Here is a 23479-nt window from a genome sequence, read left to right on the forward strand (position 1 = left end):
CACATCTAGATTTAGAATGAAGTCTCAGTCTGCTGAGCCTTTCTTTATTCTTGCAGAATGAAATCATTCAATATTGGGGATACCCCAGTGAAGAGCATGAGATTTTGACAGAGGATGGCTACTACTTGCAAGCAAATAGAATTCCTAATGGAATTCTAGTTCCAGTTCTGGGAAGACAGGTAATTTTGGAATGTAACTGGTTGGTTTTTTTTTTAAGGAAGTGTACTGAAAGGATTCAGCATAGCCTAGAAGTTCTTAAGCTTAAAGTTCCTAGTTGTTGAAGAAAATAAGTCACATCCAACTGCGTGTGTTTTAATGTTTATTTACCTATATTTTATACATCAGCACAGCAGCTTGTAACATTCTGAATGCTGATAAAAAATTGTCGGGGATAATTTGAACTAAAATCTGAACTGAACATGAAATAGTTCATTTTGTAAGTGGACAAATATGAACTGGAATTAGTTCATTTTTGGTCATGTTCTACTTGATCTAGAATTAGTTCCTTTTCTAACAGCCCTTTGCAAGCTATGGAATCTTTCTTGAAAATCAAAGGAATGACTTGTCTACACAGGCATTACTATGAGTTCTTGATCTGAGTTTCCTATTTTACTTGCTGCATTATTTTAATGAATTGTTTTGCTGGATATTTTAATGATGGATGCTTATATGTGTATTGGGTTTTTGTATTTTGTAAACTACTTAGAGACCTATCTAGCATTAAGCAGTATATGTATTATTGTATTAAGTGGCTAAGAACAACTCCTACTGAGAACAATATTATCTAATGCCCATTTTGTTTCTGTTCCCCTCCCACCAGGTCCTAGGCCAGTTGTTTTACTGGTACATGGTGTTTTGGGTGAAGGTAGGACCTGGATTATAAATCCTCCCAAGAATAGCCTGGGATTTGCTCTAGCAGATGCTGGCTATGATGTTTGGATAATAAATACTAGAGGGAACAGCTGGTCTAGAAGATACAAGACTCTGTCAATTGACCAAGAAGCATTTTGGAATTTCAGGTATAAAGCACAACTTGTAGCTTGGATAGTTGAGATAATTGTAATAATTACTGTCTCTGCAGTATAACTGATACCAACATATCTTTTTTCCTTCTGTTGTGTCAGAAGTGCTTCAGTCCTGGAAAGACTTCCAAAAAATGGGAAAAGGTGGACTATGGTTCCTTTTCTTGTTATTTTTAGAGCCTACATCAACATGACAAAATGCATGACTTTCTCTATATTCATGCAGGCTGAATTTGTGGAGCTCTGAAATATAGATAAGGATAATAGCTAGGAATGTGCATTCACTCTGGATGAATTCTAGATCCTGAACTGAATCGGGCCAATCTGGGATTTGCTGGGAATGTGTAGATGAAGCTCTAGATTGCCTGGGTCTGAGTTCACCTGGAACAATACAAAGATGTCAATGGGGCAGTGGTGGGTGGACAGCCACACGTTTAACTCACTTAATATTCTTTTAAAGGCACAATCCCATTTAGGAATGGGAGATCACAGCCCAAATCACCCCAATTCACCTCATTATTTGGGGCAGAGTCCATACACACCTCTGGATTTTGCTCTCTCCCTCTGGCACTGATGGCAGTTCCCTGACAACCACATTCTCCGTTAAAACCACATTTTAAAATGTTGATATACAATTTATATACCAATTAATATAAAAATAAACCTCTAAGTGGGTTACATTAAAACAACAACAAGGAAAAAGGAGAAACAACAATATACATTATAATGCTTTGTACAGACTTGTCATTAGGCAAATGTTGGGTGTGTGATGATGCTTTCTTTCTCAACTGTTTTCATAGTTTCCGGAAGCTCCTGGCTGGTTGCCCTGGAACGTATAAAGACAAGGAAAGTTTCTTACAGTCCTTTTTCATTTCAAACACAGATAGGCTCTAGAACCCAGCCTCTTGGATAATGGTGTTGTCCTCAGTTAATCTGCACCCCCTTCTCATCCATTTCCTCATTTGTCGTCATCACCACCTGCTGTACGGGGGCTGCTAAGTGCCCTCTGTCTTTGAGTTCTTTCTCTCCTACTTTTAAAGCTCGCTGGGTTCTGGGAAATGGAAGGTCTGGAATGTTTTCTAAGAACAGGTCAGCAAGGTGTTGCTCCTCCTCTTCCATTATTTCCCAACCTGCCTCTGAGCTGCTACCTCCCTCAAACCCCTGTTGTAAATCGATACTGTCTTCCACTTCCTCCTCCCTGGAAAGTTCAGGAGGCGGAGGCTGTCTCCACCACTCTTCTGCTCTCTCCCTGACACAAAGGTCTTCTGCTGTGTCTTTTTGAGATCTGGTCGCTACTGATGCACAACAACAGGTAAGCAAAAATACTTTCTTCCGTGTGTCTTTTTAATTTATTTTTTGGTGACATAGCTTTGGTCTTGCATTTTAATAGCTTGCATTCTTAAGTTGTTCCTTTAACAGTGTTATACACTGCTGAAGTACAATCAATATTTTTTTAGCAGACTTGCTACAAATAATGGTCTGTTCCCAGCTAGAATTGGTGTCAGAAGGGTGCAGTAAGACTTTAAAAAAGTACTGGGTTTAGGAGGGCATGCTGTCTGGTGTCATGACTCACTTGGCACTGTTGGGTCTAGCTCTAGCATGGCAGATACTGGAGGAAGATGAGAAGGAATGGAAGTGGTAGGCTGGCCCCTAGTCGACTTCCGCTTTTACCACAGCTGCAACAGTGTGCGCTCTGACTGCAGTAAGCAGGTTGGAGCATACACCGGTACTGTGAGGGGCAACGTTAGGCTAAACGACCCCTGAAAAGGCTTGGAAGGAAGCTCAAGTCAAAGGAACTTCAGCAGTGTCCTTTTAGAGTCCCGGCACCCCTCGCTGAAGAAAAAGCAGCTGAGGTGGGGGGGGAATCCAGGCACAGAAAAGAACAGCAAACAGACCGGTGAAAAGCCTCACATCACTGAAGCAGCGACAAGTTGGTAAAATCTCTATTTCTATATTAAAATAAACGTAAAGTGGTAGCAACAGTAACAAAACCTAAAAGGAAATTAGACAAGGGGGGGTACTCAGGGGGGGGAATCCCTCATGGAGCGAGTAAACCCAAAACAACCCAAAACAAGATAAATAGTAAAATTAGCGGAGGAGAAGTAATGCTACCACAAAAGTAAAGGAAAGACAGAAGAACAGAAAAAAATATGGAGAGAGTGTAAAGAAATCACTCAGATTGCAATTAAACTATTTGAAAAGCACACTATCTGAAACGGACTTACTACAAAGTGCAAAGCGGTACAGGCTGCCTGTTGTTGGAGCTGGGTGGAGGAAAGCAGCTGCTTTGAAACTGAATGTCCTTGAAGGAAAGATAAGGACAAAGGAATAAGGAACGCTGTGGGGGAAAGGAGGGGAATTTCACAGATAAGATAAGATGGCGTCGAAGGTCTGAAGACGCTGAGTAATCATCAAGAAGGAGGAGGAAGAAGGAGGAAGTAACGAAGACAAAATAGTGAAAGAGAAGATTAAAGGAGGGCAGAAGCTAGTAAGCAGAGCAAATAAGAACACAGTGACACCCAGGGGACAAACTAGGAAAAGCAGTAATAAAGGAAAATTGGAACAATAGAAGGACATCTGGTGGTCGAAAAAGAGAACGCAAAATGTCTCATGCAATTAAAAAACAGACTGGAACTGGAAGTCAACAGCAACAATTAAGAAGAAACTCAGGCCTTGAAGAAATGGATTTGAGGCAGCTTATTATTAGTTTGAAACTGGACGTGGGAGGATTGAGAAGAGAGCTGGAAGAAAAAATCAATACAATTGATGGGAAATTAGAAAAAATAGAAAACACAATGGAAAAAAATGAAAAAGAAAATGAAGAAATAAAGGAAAAATTAACAGAAGTCTTAGAAGGAATGAAAGAGACAGATAAGAAAGTACAAGAAATTAAGAATAAGAATCAACAAATGGATGAGATGGTGAAGAAAATTAGCAAAGAACAAAGGGAACAAAGAAAAGAAATGGACAAATTGAAAAAGGAGATGGAGGAACAAAAGGCAATCCAGGAAGCTACTGGGGATGCGCTAGCAATGATACAGATGCAGATTAAAGAGAAGACCTTGAGATATAGGAATGTGCCAGAAGAGGAGAAGGAGGATATTTGGAAGAAGATGACTGAAACTTTAGCACAGTGGCTACATTTACAGGAAAAAGACATAATAGAACAGACAGAGAAAATCTTCAGAGTGAACTCAAGGAAAGCAAAAATGAACAAATGGCTGGCAGACTGCATCATTGTATTCACATCGAACTGGATGAAAGATAAGATCCTCCAAGTAAAGAGTAAGAACAAATTAACCATAGATGGAAAGGAAATAATAATTTTATGAGAAGTCCCACCTAGGCTGTTAAAAAAGAGACCGCAATTCCAATTTCTAACAAAAGCACTAAAGGCCAAATCAATATCCTTCAGATGGGAATACCCAGTGGGAATTTCCTTCAACTTCAAAGGAAAAAGAAGACGATTTGAGGAAGCAGATATGTTTTGGAGGAAGTATCGAGGAGAATTAGGAGGCGGGAAAAGAGAAACAAGAAATGAGGAAGGAAGAAAGGGAGAGCTATCGGATGAGGCGGAAGAAGAAAGAGCTCAGCAAAGGGTGGAAGGATAAAGAACTACGCCAGTGGTAAAGAATCAGACCAATAACTATCACAAAACCCTTCTCCTTTACCACTGCAGATAATTTAAACTCTTTCCACTAACTTTATAATTTTTCAACTAATATAGAATGAAATTTAAATTGTTATCTTGGAATGTAAATGGTTTAAATAATAGGAGGAAGAGGCTGAAAATAGAGCGTATCTTAGAGAGGCAGGACCTTGTTTGTTTACAAGAAACCCACATCAATACTAAGCATAAAAGACTATTGGTAAAACCAAAGTTAGGGGAAGAATTCATCGCATCTGATGTAAGAAAAAAGAGGGGGGTTGTAATGTATGTTAAAAGCAAATATGAACCAGAATTGTTATATGAAGATAAAGAGGGGAGGATTGTAATAGTCAAAATATCACTAGAGGGGGAACCAATTGTGGTAGCGGGAATCTATGGATCAAATAAAAGAAAATCAGAATTCTATGTTAAAGTAACATCATTATTAATGGAATATATAGATATGAGAATTATTGTGTTAGGGGATTTAAATGGAGTAATGGAACCAGAATTGGATAGATCGCAGAAGAAGGGGGGGGGGGATGAAGGGAAGTTGCCAAAAAGCTTTATGGAAATGGTAAATATTTTTGATTTAGTGGATATATGGAGATATAAATATCCTGTCGAAAAGGAGTTCACATATTTCCCAGAACCAAAAAATTCGTATAGTCGAATTGACAGTATATGGATTACTAAGGATATGACAATTGAAGCAGAGAATTCTGAAATATTGCCAAAAACACTTACAGATCACAATCCAGTATCATTAACTCTTAAAGGAAAAGAGGAGAAAGGGGGGGAAAGGTGGAGAATGAATGTTTTCTTATTAAAAAAATGAAAAAGTAATACAATGAGGCAGAAAGTTGATGAAGGAATATTTTGAAAACAATTGGAGGAAAGGGACAGATGTTAAAACAGTGTGGGATGCTGGGAAGGCAGTTGTTAAGGGATATTTCATACAACAAAACTCAATAGCATATAAGAATAAAGAAAAAAGAAAAGGGGGAGACTTCCGGAGGTGGCGCAAAACGGCAATGGCGGTCCTCTTTACTCTGTGAAGAGGGGCTCCGCGAAAAAGGGTCGTCCGCTGCGGCAAAGCGGAGACCCATTAAGAAAAACCACAGGCAGAGCGAGCCTGTGGCCGTGGTACTCGGCGGGCGCCAAAAGCCCCCCCAGAAACGAAGAAGGAACCCCGTAAGGGGCTCCGGAACGTGAAAGGGGGAGCGGCGCTGTGAGTTCATCGCTCTTTTCGTGGATGCAAAGCCGCGCTGCTGCTGCTGCTGAGCGCCGACCTTTCTTCTTGAAAACATCGAAATTGGCTGCAACATACCCTTGAGTAAGGGGAACTAAATATCGGACTAAAATTTTGGAATTTGGCTGAAAACGGGAGGCGAGTAACAGGAAGTCCGTCTCCCGATCTTGCTAATTAGATCAAAGCAACGGTTCAGAAGAGCGCTGAAGCGTTTAAAAGGGATTGTAAAAGCAAAACGAGGGCTCATTTGATAGACTTTGTAGCGAAAAGACAAGCAGGAAATCTTTGTAAAATTTGTGGACTTTATTCTTGGAACTTTCTTCCTAATTTTGAGCTATGCGGAGTTAAAAGGGACAACCCAGCTGTCGGACTGTCAGTGTGCAAAAGAGAACTGTCAAACTGCTGATACTGTTATTGGAGTTTAAACTGTTACATAGACTGAGATATTAACGTTTAAACATTGTTGCTGAGACCTTTCTTGACACCTTGTGGCCTTTTTTCAAGAAATAGAAAGCCCAGGGAACCTTCCTTTTGTGCTCTGGAACTACTAAGATTTAATATAGGGAATATAAGAACTTCAATGGCGGAAAAGAGTTCTCTCCTTCCTTGAAACTTTGAAACACCCCCCCTAGAGGATTGTGGAGACATAGAGGCCTGGGAACTGTACTTTATTGTGATTTTCTGTGGTTAAATTGTTTACACTCTGGACTTGTCTGACTCATGGAACAAAAGAAAATTTGACCTTGAACAGAGGCAGGTGTGGAATGAGTGGCTCAGGGAGAACAAGAGCAGCCAAAGCTAAAGAAAAAGAAAAGAAACCAGTGCAACTTGTTCAAACAACCCTATCTCATCAACGTAGATCATCTGTCCCAACTGTGCTGACAGCACAGGAGGTGGAAGCTGAAGAGCCTGCTGCAGAAGATATGGCAACTGGAGGATCTGAAACAGTCCTGAAACAAATTTTGGAACAACTGGCAATTTTAAATCAAAAAGTGGACAATCAATCATCAAAAATTGACCAAGCTACATCCTCTATTAGTAAATTATCTGACCAGGTTTCTCAGCACACTCAGGCAATTGAGAAATTGCAAGGAGCCACGGCTGAAAACTATAAATTAGCTGTGGAAGCCAGTCAAAAAGCAGAACAGGCGAACAAAAAGGTTGATGAGATCAAGGGGGAAGTAAGGCCTCTGAAAAGACAGGTAGGGGAACAACAAGCCTACCTGTCATTGGTTGAACTGAAAAGTAAGGAAAATAATCTCAGGTTAAGGGCCATCCCAGAACTGGAGGAAGGAAATTTACAGGGATTCTTAACACTTTTGTTCTCCAAATTCTGGGGGACTGAGGAAGACAAGGATTTCAAAATTGTGACGGCCTTTAGACTGGAAAAATCGATAAAGAAGGATAAGTCCAGAGACTGTTTGGTTATTTTGAGATCAAGAGAGGAAAGAGACAAGATACTAGGCCTACATTTTAAAAAATCTTTGGAGATAGAAGGTAAAAAGGCTGAAATTTACAGAGATATACCCAAATATCTTTTGGATCTTAGGACCACTTACACAGATTTGACCAAATTGTTGAGATATAACGCAGTCCCTTATAGGTGGGAGTTTCCGCAAGGACTATCATTTACTTACAAAGGAAGGAAAGTAAGAATTAAAACACCTGAGGACCAACAGAAGTTCTTACACGACCACAAGGAGGACCTCCAGAAAGGAGCCGCAGCTTCTTGGCCACCACCACCACCGGGACCATCTCCAAAACCTACACCGTCTGGATCTGGACCAGCACTACCACCTCCGGGATCGGAGGGAAACCTAGACACCCCATTGTAGGACCCACCAATTAGACCAGGATGTCTTTGCAGCTTCTCAGTTGGAATATAAATGGCGGAAATTCTCCGGAAAAAAGAAGAAAAGTATTTCATATTTTGAAAAAAGAACAATTGGACATTATTTGCCTGCAAGAAACGCATGTGACAAGGCTCCACAGAAAAGTGCTAATTAACAAAAGATTAGGCCAAGAATTTATTTCTTCGGATAAAGTCAAGAAAAGAGGAGTGGTGATATATGCAAAGGAGAGCCTGTCACCGAAATTTTTATTTAAAGACGAACACGGCAGAATTTTGGCGATTGAAATTCAGACACAAGGAGAAAAATTTTTGATATTAGGAATATATGCTTCAAATGAAGGAAAATCGGAATTTTTCAGGAAGCTGCATGAGATAATGCTGGACTACTTAGACTACAACAACATTATTATGTTGGGTGACATGAATGGGGTTGTGTCTGTAAATATGGATAAGTCGCAAAGTGCTAACATAACAAAAGATGGTAGACTACCTAAAACTTTTTTTGAAATGACTGACAATGTGGACTTAATTGACATATGGAGGGTTAAGAACCCCCTAGGAAAAGAAGGAACCTTCTTTTCTGAAGCTCATCTGACATGGACACGAATCGACCAAATATGGATAACTAGAGGACTGGCACCCAAGACTAGAAAGGTGGAAATCTGCCCAAAAACTTGCTCCGACCATAATGCTTTGAAAATGGAACTGAGACTAAATACAACCGGATCCTTTAGATGGAAAATGAATGACACCTTACTAAGGGACGAGAAGATTGTTAAGAAGGCCCAAAAAACTTTAAAGGACTATTTTGAGATAAATTTAAATACCACGGTGGAAAAAAGAACAATCTGGGACGCAAGTAAAGCAGTCATGAGAGGGTTTCTAATACAACAAAATACGATCAAGAAAAAGCTCTGGAATGAAAAGAAGGAGAAGATATTGGAAAAAATAAGAGATGGAGAGAAAAAATTAAGATCCAGGCCCAAGTCGAAGGAAGTGCTGAGAGAAGTGAATTTTTTCCAAGCACAATATTTGAAATTGATAAATCAAGAGGTGGAATGGAAAATTAAACAAATGAAACAAAGATCTTTTGAATCAGCAAATAAGTGTGGGAAACTGCTAGCATGGCAGTTGAAAAAGAGACAAAAACTTAATACAGTTACAAATCTAGAGATTGAAGGGAGAATGGTTCAGAAACCCGAGGAAATTAGAAAGTGCTTCCAGAGATATTTCAAAGAACTTTATTCACAAGGGCCACAGAAAGATTCGGAGGTGGACCAATTTCTTAAAACCAACGGATTACAGAAAATACCTCAGGAAATGAGAACAATCCTGAATAGTAATATCACACAGCAAGAAATTGAAAGTGCCATTCAGAACCTCCAATTAGGCAAATCTCCAGGCCCTGATGGACTTACCTCCAAATATTATAAGGTTCTGAAGGACTATTTGATACAACCTTTGTTGGAGGTCTGTAACCAGATTATGGAGGGGAGGAAGGCACCGGAAACGTGGAAAGAAGCCTTCATCACATTGATACCCAAACTAGAAACTGAAAAGACCCAGCTTAAGAACTACCGCCCCATCTCACTCCTAAATGTGGATTACAAAATTTTTGCAGACATTTTGGCAAGTAGGTTTTAAAAAGTGCTTAATGAAGTGATCCATAAGGACCAGGCAGGCTTTCTCCCTGGTAGGCATTTGTTTGACAACACAAGAAACATCATCGACATTTTGGAACTTTTACAAACAAATCTCAACACTAGAGCGGTGTTAATTTTTATTGATGCGGAGAAAGCCTTTGACAACATTTCTTGGATGTTCATGAAGAAAAATTTGGAAAGGATGGGAGTGGGGCGGGGGTTTGAAAATGGAATAGAAGCAATATATTCAGAACAAAAAGCCAAATTGATAGTAAACAATGTGGTGACAGAGGAGTTTAAAATTGAAAAAGGGACACGGCAGGGGTGCCCTCTATCCCCCCTATTGTTTATTTCAGTTCTGGAGGTGCTATTGAACATGATTAGAAAGGACCGGTTGGTACAGGGAATTGAGGTCGGAGTGAAACAATATAAATTGAAAGCATTTGCAGATGACCTGGTATTAACATTACAGGAGCCAGACTCTAGTACTAAAAGAGTGCTAGAATTAATTTCTGACTTTGGTCGGGTGGCGGGATTTAAGTTGAACAAGCAAAAAACTAAGGTTTTAGCAAAAAATTTGACAACTACAGAAACAGATGAGTTCCTGAAAGAAACAGAACTAAATGTGGTTAAAAAAGTAAAATACCTAGGGGTGTATCTGACCTCCAAAAATTTGAATTTGTTCAAAGACAACTATGAGAAATGTTGGTCAGAAATCAAAAGAGATTTGGAAACATGGTCAAGATTGAAACTTTCCTTGTTGGGCCGAATAGCAGCTATAAAGATGAATGTATTGCCAAAAATGTTATTTTTGTTTCAGGCCCTACAGATCGTGGACAAGGTGGAATGTTTTGGAAAGTGGCAGAAGGATATTTCTAAGTTTGTTTGGCAGGGCAAAAAGCCCCGAATAAAGTTTAAAATATTAACTGATGCGAAAGAAAGAGGGGGATTTGCCCTGCCAGACTTGAGGTTATATTATGAATCTGCAGCCTTCTGCTGGTTGAAAGATTGGATCTTACTGGAAAACACTGATGTCCTAGATCTGGAAGGGTTTGACAATGCTTTGGGGTGGCATGCATATTTGTGGTACGACAAGGTTAAAGTGCACAAATTGTTTAAAAACCACATTGTTAGGAGAGCAATTTTAATGGTCTGGACAAAATATAAAGACTTATTGGAGAGTAAGACTCCGAGGTGGCTCTCACCGGTGGAGGCCAAGGCACGTAAGAGACTTAACATGGAGGCCAATTGGCCTAAATATGGGGAAATAATTGAAAAAATTGGAGACAATTGGAGGTTGCAGAGCTTGGAAAAATTAAAAAACAAGGTGCGAGATTGGTTGCACTATGCACAAATTCAAGAGGTTTTTAAAGTAGACAAGAAGGTTGGATTCCAGGTGGAAAAATCGAAACTAGAGACAGAACTGTTAGAGCCAAAAAGTAAACTACTCTCGAGAATGTATAACCTGCTGCTTAAATGGAATACTCAGGATGAGACAGTCAAATCCGCCATGATAAAATGGGTGCAGGATTTGGGGCATAACATTATGTTTGAAGACTGGGAAAGGTTATGGAACACCGGAATGAAATTTACGGCATGTAGTGCCTTGAAGGAAAATATTATGAAAATGGTATACCGGTGGTACATGACCCCAGTCAAGCTTGCTATGATATATCACCTGTCTGACAATAAATGTTGGAAATGTAATGAGGCGGAAGGGACATTCTTTCACCTCTGGTGGACCTGCCCGAAAGTGAAGGCCTTTTGGGAGATGATCCATAATGAACTAAAAAAGGTACTTGGATTTACCTTACCTAAGAAACCGGAGGCATGGTGGACCAGAGAGTGCTTAAGAAAGATAGAACTTTTTTCATGTACGCTACTACAGCAGCAAGGATTCTGATTGCAAAGCATTGGAAGACACAAGATCTACCCACACTGGAGGAATGGCACACGCAGTTGATGGACTACATGGAATTGGCCGAAATGACTGGCAGAATCCGAGACTTGGGAGAAGAAACAATTGAGGAGGACTGGAAAAAATTTAAGGACTATTTGAAAAAACATTATAAGCTGTATGAATGTTAAAAAATGCACCCTTTAGGAAATTCTAGTTTCAGTAATGTTAAACTAAAGAATTGGAAATTAAGGTACAAGAAGTCAGAGATTGAATAATGAAACAACTTTATTGTGTTTAAATGAAAATGTACATGATTTGGGTTATAATACATTTGAAATTGGGTAACATGATAAAATGAAGGATACAATAAGTATTGAAACAAGTTAACAAATTGCTGATGTTCTGTACTACAGAGAATGCAGGGTTGGGAGGATGCGGGGAAGTCCAGTAGATTTGGAAAAAAGAACATGAAAATTTGTAATCTTTCTATTCTATTTTTATAATCTGTTCTTTATTCTTTTTTCTGCACTTTATAAACTTAATAAAAAATAATAATAAAAAAAGAAAAGAAAAGAAAAAAGAAAAGAACTTTTAGAAGAAATTAAAAGGAAGGAAAAATTGGCCTCTGCAAGCAAAAATAAAGAGAGATTAAATCAAGAAATTAAATTACTGAGAGTAGAATATAATAATATTATAGAACAGGAGGTAGAACAACAAATCAAATTTTGGAAATATAAAAATTTTGAATGGGCAAACAAACGAGGCAAGATCCTTGCCTGGCAATTAAAGAAACAAAGAAATGAAAAATCAATAAATAAAATAAAAGTAGAAGAGAGGACAATAAGGGATATGACAGAAAGTAAAAAAGAATTTGAAAAATTATATCAAAAAGATGAAGTGCCAATAGAAGAAATAGAGGAATATATAAAGAAAAATAAATTAATAGAGATAGCAGAAGAAGACCATAAATTATTAAATGAACCAATATCAACCATAGAAATTGAGGAATCAATTCAAAAATTAAAAATAGGGAAATCCCCAGGTCCAGACGGCATAGCAGCAGAACACTACAAAAAAATGTTAAATGAATTAATCAACCCACTAAAAGAAGTAATAGAGGAAGCAGTAGAGAAGGGGAATATTCCAGACTCTTGGACTCAAGCGTATATAACGCTCCTGACAAAACAAGGTACAGACTTGGAATCTGTCTCAAATTATAGACCCATTTCATTGTTAAATTTGGATTATAAAATTTATGCAGGATTATTGGCTAACAGGTTGAAAAAAATTATAACCATATCAAAAAATCAGAACTCCTATTAGAATAAACAACTTCCGTTTCAAACACTGAAATACTGAATAAGATGGATAACTGTGTAATAGAAAAAGAAGTGTGAAATTAGGCTAAAGGTGTGTGAAAGAAAGTAATAGAAGTGGAAAGAAATTGCAATTGAGTAGATTGGAAGTCTAACACAAAGGTGGGGTGAAGGGTGGTGGATGGTGATGGGAAAAGGAATTATTTGTGGGATTATGTTTTGTCTATGCTTTCGTTTCTCTCTCTGTGCCTGAGACACTGAAGCAGGCAGTCATGTTTTTTTCTTTGTTCTGACCAACGCTGAATAAACTTGTAAATATGCTCTCCTGGGTGCATCTTTTGCTGTGCAAACTCTGCTGAAAGAGCGTGCACCAGCCTTGGAATGTGGCATGCTATTTCTGAGGCTTCGTGTCGCTAATTGACTGATACTGTAACTACGGGAGATCAATGGATCGTCCGGCATCGGCGTGGGGGCGTGATGGACTTTGTCTCCCTGGCAGTATCCCAACAGAACAGAGACTCTCATAAGTAAGGGCTGCACTCATGATGGCTTTTAGCTGGATGAGCTTAATGTAATGGAAACTGAACCCAGGCACCTTGGCCACTCTTCATAGATCAGACCCATCCCAGTCAACCCTTTGTCCGGTGGGAACTCTGAGAGTGAAATAGCTCTTTTCCTTGTGCCGAGTCTGTACCATTTCCTTACATACAAGAAGGAGAATCTGAGGACATGTTTTGGGATGGGGGCCAGGGCATTTGGGCTCGGCTTCAAGGATCAAAATCCCCTAGGAAGCAATTGGAGCATATTGAGCAACAACAACCAGTGTTGTTCTAGGGTAATGCCACAGGTTCTCTACAGCAGTCCTCCCTGCTGCTAGTATAAGAAGAACACTGCTGGATCAGGCCAAAGGTTCATCTAGGCCTTTTATCTCACCTTTCAACACTCATCATGTCTCCTCAAGATCATTCTTCAATATATTGAGTTTCCCCCCTGAAATCTTTTTCATTAAGGACTCATGTTTTCAGACTAGAGATCCTGTAGTTCTGTTTTATACACAGGTCCAAGATGTGGCTGTTTTGGGGAGTGGCCTGCTTAGTCCAACAGGCTCTGACATCTGAAGAATTCAGCAGTAGAAGACATCTGAATCCTCAAGAATTTATGACTATTGTAAGTTAATAATTCAGATGGCCTTGAAAACAGTGGACCATGTTTCTTATAATTTCATTTTTAAAACAGTTTTCAAGAGCACATGCATTTCCAGGAAGAAACTCCATGCTTGGCAGGAGTTATTTCAAACTGCAAATTAATCTGATCGTGTTTGAAACAATACTCTCTTGGCTAGATTATCTGATCTAGAAGACACAGTTATCTTTAATAACACCTTCTCGGAGCATAGTTTTAGGAGCCTGGTTCTTCAATGTAAATGTTGACATTTGCTACACAGACATTAGCTGAAGCCTTAGGCAGCAGATTCATTATATTTCTCATGGTGAGACATTTCTTTGTGGTAGTTTACCATACAGATTTGGTGTTTTGCATCATATGAGTATAGATTTCCTTTTTGTCTTTTTGTTGTAGAATGGAGAAAACCACAATCAATCTGTGGTTATGTACACTTCACACAAATATACCCAGATGGGGGAAAGGGGGAATAAATTTGATTCAGTTCACATTTCAAGCTGAATCTACATGATTTGCATTTTCTGGAACAATACACAAACTGGAACAAAGCCGTCCTTCAAAATTGGCATGTCTCCAATTTTTGTATGCTGGTCTCCAGCCAAGTAATGGAAATAGAAATGCATATACCAGGGTAAAGTGTTTTTAAAAATACATATACAAGTGAAAATAGCATTCAAAAAATCATTTTATTAGGCAGAAAATGGTGTGTTTTGGGCAATCTTGCATACAATCATGTGTATATCATGAGAGTTTTGGGGAGGGATAGGGACCCTAAGGCCCTCCAGATGTTGTTGGACTACAAATCCCATAATCCTTGACCCTTGGCCATGCTGGCTGGGACTGATAGGAGCTGGAGCCCAGCTATAGCCACAGATTTCCCATTCCTGGTGTAGGACAAGCAAAGTCACTTCACAATAATCTTGGCCCTGGGAAGTTTTTTGTTCTTTGAGATATTCAAGCCATTGTCCCATGCCAGAAATTGAATGATCAGATTTATTTATTTTTTAATCAAGCATTTCTATTTCCATCCTTCTCCACTCACAGCCCGAAGTTATCCAGTATTGGGGATACCCCAGTGAAGAGTATACAATCCTGACAGGGGATGGCTATTACCTGCAGGCAAACAGAATTCCACATGGAAGACATAGTTCTGGGAAGACAGGTAATATTGAAATTTAGCAGTATATGCATTAAAATGCCACATGCCACGCCTGATATCCCTATGTTCAATGTTACCCAGACTTCACTATTTTTTCTTTCACTCAACTTTATTTGGAAGCAATATTATAAATAAAGGGAGAAATTGTTGCAAGCTGGCTGAAATCACTTGAGTTGTGCTCAGTTGTAACCACACTTGCTGATTTCTTCTTCATTATATCTGAACAACAAGGTTTCCCAGATAATTCCAAATTATCAACAGTTAGAATAATTATCCAGTCTTCTATTCATAGCAGAACACTATGAAATATCTTAAGTGGTGTTGGGTTTGGTTGAGTGGCTTTTTTATGCCTTTTCAAAAATCAGTGCAAATATTAACTATCTCCTGATTCTTAGGAGAGTTGTTTAGAAACAGCCGCAGCAGTTGTGGCCCCTCTTCAGCGACAGGCAGCAATCACCTCAGAGACACAGCATTTCTCCCACAGGAGAGGCAAGGTCCGCCCACCTTCTCACCTCACCTACTTCTGCTACCTTTTGCCAATACTTCAGCACCGCCTCTCTGGATTGCTTGGGAAAAGTAGGCAGGGACATGTTGGCAGAAGAGAACGTGGGTGGGAAAAGAAGGGTCATGGCGTTTTATGTAGGCTTACACAGAACATCATTGCTAGTCTTATTTTCTGAGGTCCTAGAAAATGTGTGGCTCACCTCCTTTGTACCCCCTGCACCCTACTCTGCTTGGCCTTGGGCTAGATACCAGTGGGAAATGTGGGTGCTCTGTGAGTGCCCATTCTCTATCTAATATTCTCTTTGTTTTCCAGGGCCTAAGTCAGTTGTGTTATTGGTACCTGGTAACTTTTGTGAAGGCAGGAGCTGGATTTCAAATCTTCCCAGCAATAGTCTGGGATTTGTTCTAGCAGATGCTGATTATGATGTCTGGATATTAAATAACAGGGGAACCACCTGGTCTAGAAGACACCAGCACTTCTCAGTAGACCAAGAAGAATTTTGGAATTTCAGGTAAGTACAAGGGGCTATTGTTGCTTGGATGGAAGGGATGCTTTTCCTGAAAACTTCCCCAGGACTCAGCTAGATTAGTAAAGAAAAAGTGTTTTAGATGCATTGTATAGGCAATATAACACTGTGACACCAGATGGCGCTGTGGAGTCCTTTCTTTCCCAACTGGATTTCCCTATATGATTTTACAATGAGTCTAACTGAAATGCTTCATAGATGTGTTTATTTTTATCATCATCATCAATCTTTATTATGGTCCAGAGACCCAACAAATCATTACACAGCAATACACAATTCAGACAGCCTGTTGTTGTTGTTGTTTAGTCGTTTAGTCGTTTCTGAATCTTCGTGACCCCATTGACCAGAGCATGCCAGGCACTCCTGTCTATCTTCAGGTTAAACAGGAGCGTCTCCACCCCCATCGTTCTACCCGGACACTGAGGTCCACCGTACAGGGCCTTCTGGCAGTTCCCTCACTGCGAGAAGCCAAGTTACAGGGAACCAGGCAGAAGGCCTTCTCGGTAGTGGCGCCCGCCCTGTGGAATGCCCTCCCACCAGATGTCAAAGAGAACAACAACCACCAAACTTTCTTTTAGATGACATCTGAAGGCAGCCCTGTTTAGGGAAGCTTTTAATGTTTGATGTATTCCTGTATTTAAATATTTGGCTGGAAGCTGCCCAGAGTGGCTGGGGAAGCCCAGCCAGATGGGCGGGGTATAAATCATAAATCATAAATAATTATAAATAATAAATTTCAAATTATTATTATTATTTTGTTCAGACTTAAGGATAGGGATCATTGGTTCTTGCAACCACCGATAAAAACTTCGCCACTGCTAATGTTCTAGCCGTTGTCCGGTCTTCCATTAGGAACCTGACATAGTGAGCCTCTGATTTTCCCAGGAAAGGTAATTTCCCAGGCAAGGGTAATTTCAGTTCAGCCACCCAAAGCAGAATTTTAATTTAATTTTGGGGAATTTTAAGCATGGCACCACACTCCACATAATATCAGAGGGTAGTGACCCCCCCCAAAGCATTTCCTACTCTTGCCCCTGCACTGTGGAATGCCCTTTTCTCTTCCATATTTAAAGCATCATCAGTGTGATTCCGCACATCGTTCTTGATGTAGATCTTCATTCTTCACTTGGTTGTAATGAAGATATTTATTGCCACTTTGTCCTGGGTGTAGATCTTCACTCACTGCTTCCTCCCTGGAGGGAAGTGGTCCAATTTTGTGGTTCACCTCCAGTGCCAGAATATCTTAGGCCAGTCCTAATACAACTAGCATATAAGACCATGAACAATTTGGCATTTAGATTACCTGATAAAGGGTCTGCTCTTGTACAGATCTGTTAGTTCCTCCAGACATATTATGAAGATACACCATTTTGCCCAGACGTTCTAGGATGTATACCTTTTAGACTGCATAAAGGGACTTCTGAATTACCACTTAAAATTTAACACAGTTGAGCGATTTCATATAATTTCATATAATTCTTTAAAATTATCCTTTAACATGTGGACAATGTACATATCTGAGAACCTATTGGGCTAGTTTAAGGGTGATATAAATATTTAAATAAATCATAAATATATATTTACTCTTTCTCTCCTTACTCTTTCCATAGGACAATAAGCTTACAACGTTATCCTCCAAATGTAAGGGTATCATATGTAATGTATGGTACCTTTTGTATTTAGACATTAATGTCCACAACTGTATGCAATTGCAGACAGGCAAAATTTCACCTATATTCTGTGTTTGTCTTTCAGCTTTCATGAAATGGCAATTTATGATAATACAGCAGCCATAGACTTTATTCTGCAGAAAACTAAGCAAAAAAGCTTGTATTATATTGGCCATTCCCAGGGAGGTACAACGGGTAAGTTAATAAGAAAAGAATGAAATACCTTTTATTTTCTTGCCTTTTTGCATTATCAGGGACTTCCTGGGGGTGTGGTCCAGTCTCAGGATTATTGGGAAGACTAGTTCAGAAAAGAAAAAGACAGATTAAAGCATAGCTTTTAAAAAAGAAAAGAAAAAACAGAGTTCACATACGTTCCATGAGAAAGTCTTTTCAGGATCAGGACTTCTGTATACAGGATCAGGCAGCGTACACAGCTCTTATCAGTTCCACAGCCATGAAGAATGTCCATCTGTGGTGCAAATAAATTTGTTGAATGACAGGCATTTCAAAAGAAGAGAGATGGGAAAGTTTTGACCTTACAGATACCTTGGACTCCAGCTCCCATCATCCCCATCAAGCCTGGCTGATGGGCTCCAGCTCCTTCAACACCTGGAGAGCCACAGGTTTTTTAAAATCTCTTATTTGTTTGTTTGCAAGTGCTATGTTTAGAATTGTTTCCCCCCCCCCAGGTTTTATTGCCCTTTCAACCATGCCACAGCTTGCTCAAAAAGTTAAACTCTTCATGGGCCTGACTCCTGCCTACACATGCGAAGGCATCAAAGGACTCCTTTCCTTAATTATACGCCTTCCTCAAGAATTGATAAGAGTAGGTATTATTCAAGGCCCATAATTCTAATATATATTTTTCTTCTGCACCTTTATGGAGAGTTAGTCTTCCTGCCATCCGCTTCATTTCCTTATGTTGAGTGTGAACTTGAAGAATTAGAAGGTTTGGATCACATGAACATTTGTAGCATGATAAGGTCCAAGTAGCCAAGTAAGATTGTCTTCCAAGAACACGGTCTTAACAGTGAGTCCCTAAGTGACTGTGAAGGCCAATTCTGGATCCACATGTCCTTCCACAATGCTTTTTAGTGGCTGCTCCCAGACAGGATGAAGACTCTGTCACAGTCAGGGATGCTAGAAAGGAATGGTTGACATTCCAACCTGCATGCGTCACAACCAGTACCATTTGCATTCTGCTGCTGTTCAGCTTCTGCCAAATACTCTGTTATTCATCTTACTGTCCACTATTGAGAATGCCCTTTTCCAGGCTCCCACTCCCAAACTTTTAAGGAACTACCAAGAAGGCCCCATCTGCCAATCTTAGCACCTGAGAGGTTGTGTGGGAAGGAGGTGGTTGGAGAGCACCCCCTTAGAAATCTCTCCTCAGCTATCCAGAGCCAGGCCACATCAGAACCTGGCAGCAAAATTGCCTAGAATGCCCAGGCATCTCACCTTGAGTGTGCTTGAAGAAAAGTGGTATATAACTGTAACATAAAGGAGATCTGTTCCTAACAGGAACCTCAATGTTTCCTTCCAAGAAAGGACAATTATTTAGTAATGCTTCAGATTTTTTAAATTTTATCTTTACAGCCTATATGCGGCAATAAAGAATTCTGTTTTTTCAATTACAAACTAAAAGCCATCAATGCCAAGTTGTGCAGCTATCCAGGGATTGACAAACTTTGTCTCCAAATCATGTCCTTATTCCAAGGACGCAATGAGAAAAACCTAAATGTGGTAGGTAGTTTTATTCTCTATCATTTATTCATTTATTTCTTTTTGAAAGAACTTGCTGTGTACATATACAAAACAACAAAAGAAAATCAATAAAAAAATAGAGTATATGCCATAATTTTGAGTTCCTTTACATAGCTCTTCCATGTTGAAATTCTAGAGGCCTCTTTTAATAAATGTTGATCTATCTTTTAAAATTTATTTTCAAAATTAACTTCTCGTCTAGTTGGTAGTTGGTCATTTACGCGTGGCCATAGAAGAGGAAATGCACAGCACTACAAAAACCAAAGAAGTTTCAGAGTGACTAATTTTAACTGCTGATACTAATTTCCAGATGCAAATTTAGAAGGAATTACTACTGTAGGGCAGGCTGTGACCAGGTGACCTCTGTGCCTGCTCCATGTGCTGTCCAGGTGCTCACTATTGCGAGGCAACGTCAAGGCCCCTGTTCTTCCTTCTTATGGCTCTATATCAGCTGGATTCACTATGGGTGGGGGATACACATCTAGGTACCCAGACACCTCTTCATCAGAAACCTGCTTCCTTGTGCTACATGCAAGTGTCTGTATGCTGCACTACCTTGATTGCCATGACCTATTGCTTTGTAAATAAATGTGTTCCTTAAAATTTTTTCAAGAATGTGAATATAAAAAGCATTTTCTTTTCTATTATTCTTCCAGAGTCGAGCAGATGTGTATCTTGGAATTTACCCTGATTTTACTTCTGTAAAAACTATCATACACTGGAGTCAGGTACATTCTAACAAATACCTTCTCAGCATTTGAAAACATGGGAGTCAAAAGTCTGACATGTCGACTTGCCTGTTTAGTTTCTCATGTTTCTGTTTTGGTACTAAGGTTTTGATTTCATTTTATAAAAGTGTAGTTTTCCAGATTACCAGACCACTCAAAATTTATATTCTAGATACTTCAATATTCAAACATGAGCTGTAACAACTCTTTGGATCTCATGGGAAGAACACAGGAAGCTGCCCTTTACTGAATCTGCCCATTGCTCCTTTCAGTTCAGTATTGTCTACTCTCACTGGAAGCAGCTGTCCAGGGTTGCAAACTGCAGTATCTCCCAGCCCTACCTGGAGTTGCCAGGAATTAAATCCGGAACCCTCTGAGTTCAAGGCAGAGACTCTATCACTGATCTATGGCTCTTTCTGAATATTTAATTTTGACATTATAATTCTTCCTTATGTTCTTTCGCCATTGCTTATTCTCCTTGCTGCTGAGTTCTACCAGGGAAACAATGAGACTAAGGAGTAGAAAGCTGACAGGCCGGCAGGGGGTGGGTGGAGGAGGGAAGATGGAGGTTGGTGGGGTACTGCCCCATGCACCCAAGTGCACTAACATCCACTGGTGCTGGGAATCCTCAGAAGGTGAAACATATTGAAGTGGTCTTGACAGCTGAAGATTAGTGAAGGCTGGGCAAAAGAAGAGGTCATTATTGTGGACACAGGCACCAATTCTATGGGGTGAGGATAGCTCCTCCCTCCCAACATATGCCTGAATGGGGCTGAACCCCCTCAATCTTGAGGGGCAGGGCTCAGTTTTTTACTATTTTCTCACAAATGAGGATGATAGATATGTTAATAACCTTCTACCTGACTTTCCAGAGACACCACTGTTATAAGCAGAGCTTATGGTCCTATCATTGGCCAGAATGGATGGGTGGGAATTCTGATACTGTCAAACCTCGGTTTCCGAACAGCTCCATTTTGGAACGCCTTGGCTCCCAAATGCCAAAAACCTGGAAGTAAAAGTTCCCATTTTTGAATGCTTTTATGAAGCCAAACATCCGATGCGGATTCTCTTTGAGTTCAACAACCGAAGTTTGACTGTAACCAAGATCTCTAGATTTTGAATTTTCTTGTGGCCCTCCATCTTTCAAGAAGATTTTGTTTTTTGAACGTGCACCAAATTTCAAATTGTGTATAAGTCTTTTCCATCTTTTTAGGTTGCTAAAACCAATCAATTTAAGTATTTTGATTATGGATCAAAGAACAAAGCTGTCTACAACATGGTAAGTGTTTTGGATTCTAATGAGAGATTTTGGCGGTAGGTTAAATGTTTAATGTGAACCGTGTTGTGATTTCTGAGTTCTTATATAATTCCTTTGGGTGACATAACACCAAAGGCACCAAAGAACTGGTTGTATTTATGTGTTTATCTATGAAAATGCATGCATTTAATGAGTAAGGGCATAGAAAACTTCCTTATCCCAAGCCAGACTATTGTTCCATCTATCTGTCTATACTGATTGGCAGCAGCTCTGATTCTAAGCCCTACTAGAAAACCTGAGGGACCTATGACCTTCTACACACAAACCAGATGCTCTACCAGTGAGCTACCACTCCCCTCTAGATTTTGCCTTTTGGGATCCATTGAGAGCCTCCTTCCAGGCCAGATAGGCAGCAGGGCTTAGCTGAGACTAGTCTGCTGATATGTGCGGAAGTGGCTGCCTCTGCTATGGTACTCCACCTTTCAGCTGTTGGGGGGGGGGAGGCTGCGCAACATCATCAAAGCTCTACTGTCCCTCAGGCTCACAAGGAGACCCTCCCTCTGTCCTGAAGAGCACGTCCTCCTCATGAGCCACGAGGACTCTTATTCCTTTTGCTATTCTTACTGCTCCAGAGTAAGGAGTTGGATATTTAATAGATAGTTAAAGAATGATTTTCAAGGGACAGATGTTAGGCATTCAATGTATCTGAAGATCCAAAAGATGTCTTTAAAAAGAGGAAAATAAATAAAAGTGAACCTAATTTTCATCTTTCTGTTCTTTTTCTCAACAGAGTACACCCCCATTTTATAAGATAGAAGACATTACTGTGCCAACAGCTGTGTGGAGTGGTGGGAATGACCTTATTGTAACCAAAAAGTCTATTGAACGGCTGCTCCCTCGAATCCCTAATTTAGTTTTCTATAAGAATATTCCTGAATGGCAACATACAGATTTTATCTGGGGTCTTGATGGACCAGACAAGTTGTTTAAGGATGTGCTTTCTCTGATGCAAAAGTTCAAATAATGTCTTAATATGAGGGGCAAACTATATATCTGATATTAATGCAGACACATTTTTTTAAAAATTTACATTTATTGTTTTCTGTACTTATGTTCTTCTTTTCTGTCCCAAATAATATTAAAGGTTGGCTAGCAATGACAAAAGGATCTAAGAAAGAAAAACACACAACAAAATTGATGGTAAAAATCTAACAACATGCAGGGGCACAGCCTCTAGTACTACTTATTATTATAATATATATTATTATTATTTTGTGTAACCATGCATTATAGAATAAACTTGCTTCTGTTCTGCAATGAATCATGGAATTCTTTGCCAATATGAAGGGACCCCCAAAAGGCCAACTAATATGCAGCTTGGAATAACTTTTTGTATTCCAGCGGAAGGTACTTCGATTCCGACTAAGCCACCCAACCAGAGGTCAGTGAGGAAAATGTCACACATTGCTCAGGTTTGGCTATCAAGACCATGAGCCTTCATAGGGCGGCTGTCTCTTATTTTAGCAAATGTTTTCAACTGCTTGACCCCTGTAATACCTTCCACGTAAAAGAAGCTAATCGCTGGCTGGCATTGTGTACACCTGGCTTTGCCAGACACAAGGGAGCCTATTACTGTTGAGACTTTGCGGTTGATCTGGGGCAAGTTAGGCAGTGTTTGTTGGTCCAGTTTTGAAGTCCAGTTATTTGCAGTTTGTCTCAGTACGTGGCTCTTGCTCCAGCATGGAATGGTGGGGGGGGGGGCAGGGAGGCCTGCCGATAACCCTCCAATGCCACCATTAAGAAGCAGAGGTTCTCCATATACAGTGGTACCTCTGGTTGTGAACAGGATCCATTCCAGAGCTCTGGCCGCATCCCAAGGAATTTGCAACTGGAATTCTGCGCATGTGCACGGCGCGGATCGCACGGGAACAGGAGCTGGATTGGGGCTGCTTAGCTGGGGAGAGCCCCTGCACCACCTGAAGGCAGCCAGGCACTCCTCAACTGAGCTGCCTGATCCCGCTCCTACTTGCGTGCAAGCAGGAGTGGAGGCAGG

General features: G+C 40.0%; 1 protein-coding gene across 3 annotated transcripts; it reads left to right on the plus strand.

The window, feature by feature from the left end:
- The first annotated feature begins 1916 nt into the window (after positions 1-1916).
- Positions 1917-22747, plus strand: LOC310845548 (lysosomal acid lipase/cholesteryl ester hydrolase-like). 3 transcript variants are annotated; one of them, XM_083740733.1, is made up of 10 exons: positions 1917-2334; positions 13693-13801; positions 14861-14978; positions 15793-15991; positions 17762-17871; positions 18366-18502; positions 19273-19419; positions 20097-20168; positions 21382-21447; positions 22217-22747. In XM_083740733.1, the coding sequence occupies exons 1-10, from the start codon at positions 2321-2323 to the stop codon at positions 22448-22450; spliced, it is 1206 nt and encodes a 401-aa protein (XP_083596859.1). In that variant the 5' UTR covers positions 1917-2320; the 3' UTR covers positions 22451-22747. The 3 variants fall into 3 exon arrangements, with proteins under 3 accessions (XP_083596859.1, XP_083596858.1, XP_083596860.1); XM_083740732.1 differs by lacking the exon at positions 1917-2334 and adding an exon at positions 13023-13161; XM_083740734.1 differs by lacking the exons at positions 1917-2334; positions 19273-19419 and adding an exon at positions 13023-13161.
- Positions 22748-23479: the final 732 nt, after the last annotated feature.

Source organism: Podarcis gaigeae (genome assembly GCF_964106915.1).
Source record: "Podarcis gaigeae genome assembly, chromosome: 5".
NCBI classification, from domain to species: domain Eukaryota; kingdom Metazoa; phylum Chordata; class Lepidosauria; order Squamata; family Lacertidae; genus Podarcis; species Podarcis gaigeae.